The 2500-nt window shown below is 39.1% G+C and overlaps 1 protein-coding gene across 1 annotated transcript in view; it reads left to right on the forward strand.

Moving 5' to 3' along the window:
- The window catches only part of LOC122255707 (heparan sulfate glucosamine 3-O-sulfotransferase 6), a 23182-nt gene that overhangs the window by 18770 nt on the left and 1912 nt on the right, over window positions 1-2500 (forward strand). The window contains exon 6 of the mRNA XM_086554536.1: window positions 2175-2500. This exon is cut by the window's right edge and continues 1912 nt beyond it. Coding sequence (XP_086410662.1) covers window positions 2175-2408 — 234 coding nt within the window. The 3' untranslated portion in view covers window positions 2409-2500. The remainder of the gene's footprint in view (window positions 1-2174) is intronic.

Here is a 2500-nt window from a genome sequence, read left to right on the forward strand (position 1 = left end):
AAGCCTAATTTCTCCTTGGAATTCCTCTTGAGGTCGAGACTCCTTATTCTAATTCCCTCTTTAGAATACAAACTCATGTTTGGGACCCAAGTTCCTATCTTCTTAGGATTCAAAATCCTTGGACTCTAAACTCACTCTTCTTAGAATGAAAATATCTCCGTAGAATCCAATTCCTTCCTTAGAATCTCCTTTGTATACAACTCTATCGAGAGATATGGATCATCAGACCTTCAGATGACCTCGAAATGAGAAAGGATAATCAATTATTAAAGATGGATATTAAGTTCAGTTCATTATTCATTGGCTCTGAAATTTAGTAGTGGTTGATTCTGAATTATTGGTGTGCTGCTATAAAATTTATGAGGGCAATGTATGCAGTCTGAAAGTTCTTAATTATTGGTAAGTGCACGAGACTTTATCGATGTTTTTATAGCCCTCCAGTTATCGATGCAAATGTTCTGATTTTTTTCTCGAGCTGGCGTTGATGACGTAATATAACTTGTCCTGTCCACTTACTGAATGAGTGGAACATATAAACTCCACACGCACGCACAAACACACACAAACACACACACACACACACACACACACACACACACACACACACACACACACACACACACACACACACACACACACACACACACACACACACACACACACACACACTGTTTGTGTTGGTAGATGGATAAAAGACGGGGAGAATTAACAAATAGGGCATTTACGAGTTTTCAGAGCGCACTTTCAGATATAAAAACGGTACATCCTTTTCTGAAAGAAAAAAAACTATTATGAAATACATGAATACAGCATTCAAAGCGATCATTATAGAGACGCAGGAGAACGCGTCTCTCACTCCTTCCCTGTGAGAAAGCAACGAAGGCAATGAGTTCATGATATATTAAAACAAGAAAGAAGCTTGCCTAGGTTCACTCTGGTACTTTTTGTATAACCCGTTGCTCGAGTTATCTTTATTTGCGTGCATGATTAGGCTTTTCGTCAGTTAAAGGCGTCGAGTGCGTCAGATCAGCTGTAGGTATATAGACCATCGTTGGGCAGCTGTAGTTCCACTGGTTATCCACAGGCAGAAAATTGCTTTCACATTAAGGACCGAAAACAATTTTCGAATATGCCAGGCAACTGCTCGATCCTTCACTGTCAAAATTAACGTCAGACGAAAAATAAATACTGCTCTTCTATAAGACAACCTCAAGGAAGACTCAGCAAAACGACGTCGTGATAATTCCTTATATAGCGTAAATTGAAGAGATGATAGAAATGGTTGAAAATGGGAAGAATAATCGAATTCATATTTTATTTTAGAAACTCTAAACCTTCCAGCAATCTGGAGTGTTTAACAGTTTACATGAATACGATTAGCTAGTTCGTGGCACCAGGCCTAAAAACGTCGTCGGACCATCCTGCTGCACACGCACACGCACACGGACACGCACACGCAAACGCGCGCGCGCGCGCGCGTATCGGAGTCTATTAGACACCGAACACATCAACGTCAACCATTCCTAGTCCTGTCATTTTTATTTCCGTAAAAGTTCTCTAATTATTTATTAATTATTATTTAGCATTTTATTCGTTATAATGCAGTACGTATTATCTGTTATTCGATGTTACGTATTCATGTTGATATTCTAATTTACTCATTGCATACATATAAACGCTACATGGTGTTCCGTGAGAATTAAGCATTTAATTGCTGCTGTAATTCTTATTGCGTGTTTTAACGTCCACTCAGGTAAGTAGGTTTTACAAGGTTGTTTTCATTATAATAAAAGCAGTGTTTTATTATTTTTGCCATTATTCGTTTCTCTCTATCATCGCATTTTGTTACAGATAAAGATAATGATGATGATGTAATGTTTATAATGATAATGATGATGATAATCATAATAATACCAGTAGTGATAGTGAGAACAAGAATAATGATGATAATAGTTATTATCGGTATTATCACCATTATTATTGTTACTTACATCATAATCATAATTTTGATAATGTTGTTATTATTGATGCTATTATTTTTATCATTATGATAATTATCGCTTATTATTATGATTATCATTGTTATTAGATTCACATTCACTATTCACTGCCATTCCCATCGCCAGTGCCATTACCTCGATCCCCAATGACAACCTCCCCTTTTCCCTCGACAGGAGTTCCTGGGTCTCCGCCGCGTGATTACCGATAAGCACTTCTTCTTCAACGCCACCAAAGGCTTCCCTTGCCTGGTGAAGCGCGAGCGAAGCGGGAAGCCCCACTGCCTAGGCTCCTCCAAGGGCCGTTCGCATCCCAGTGTCTCCCAGGAAGCCCTCGAAGCCCTGAGGGACTTCTATAGGCCGTTCAACTTCAAGTTTTACAAGATGGTTGGCCAGAATTTCAACTGGTAGATGGCGAAGGAATGAAGGAAAGGTTTGTGGGAGTGTAGGAATAAGTGGATAGAGGTTGAAAAGGGAAGAGAAGGCTGAGAAGAAGAAAGAGG

This window comes from Penaeus japonicus, unplaced genomic scaffold (assembly GCF_977035675.1).
Source record: "Penaeus japonicus unplaced genomic scaffold, GWHDUDI00000001_assembly GWHDUDI00000029, whole genome shotgun sequence".
Classification (NCBI taxonomy): Eukaryota; Metazoa; Arthropoda; class Malacostraca; order Decapoda; family Penaeidae; genus Penaeus; species Penaeus japonicus.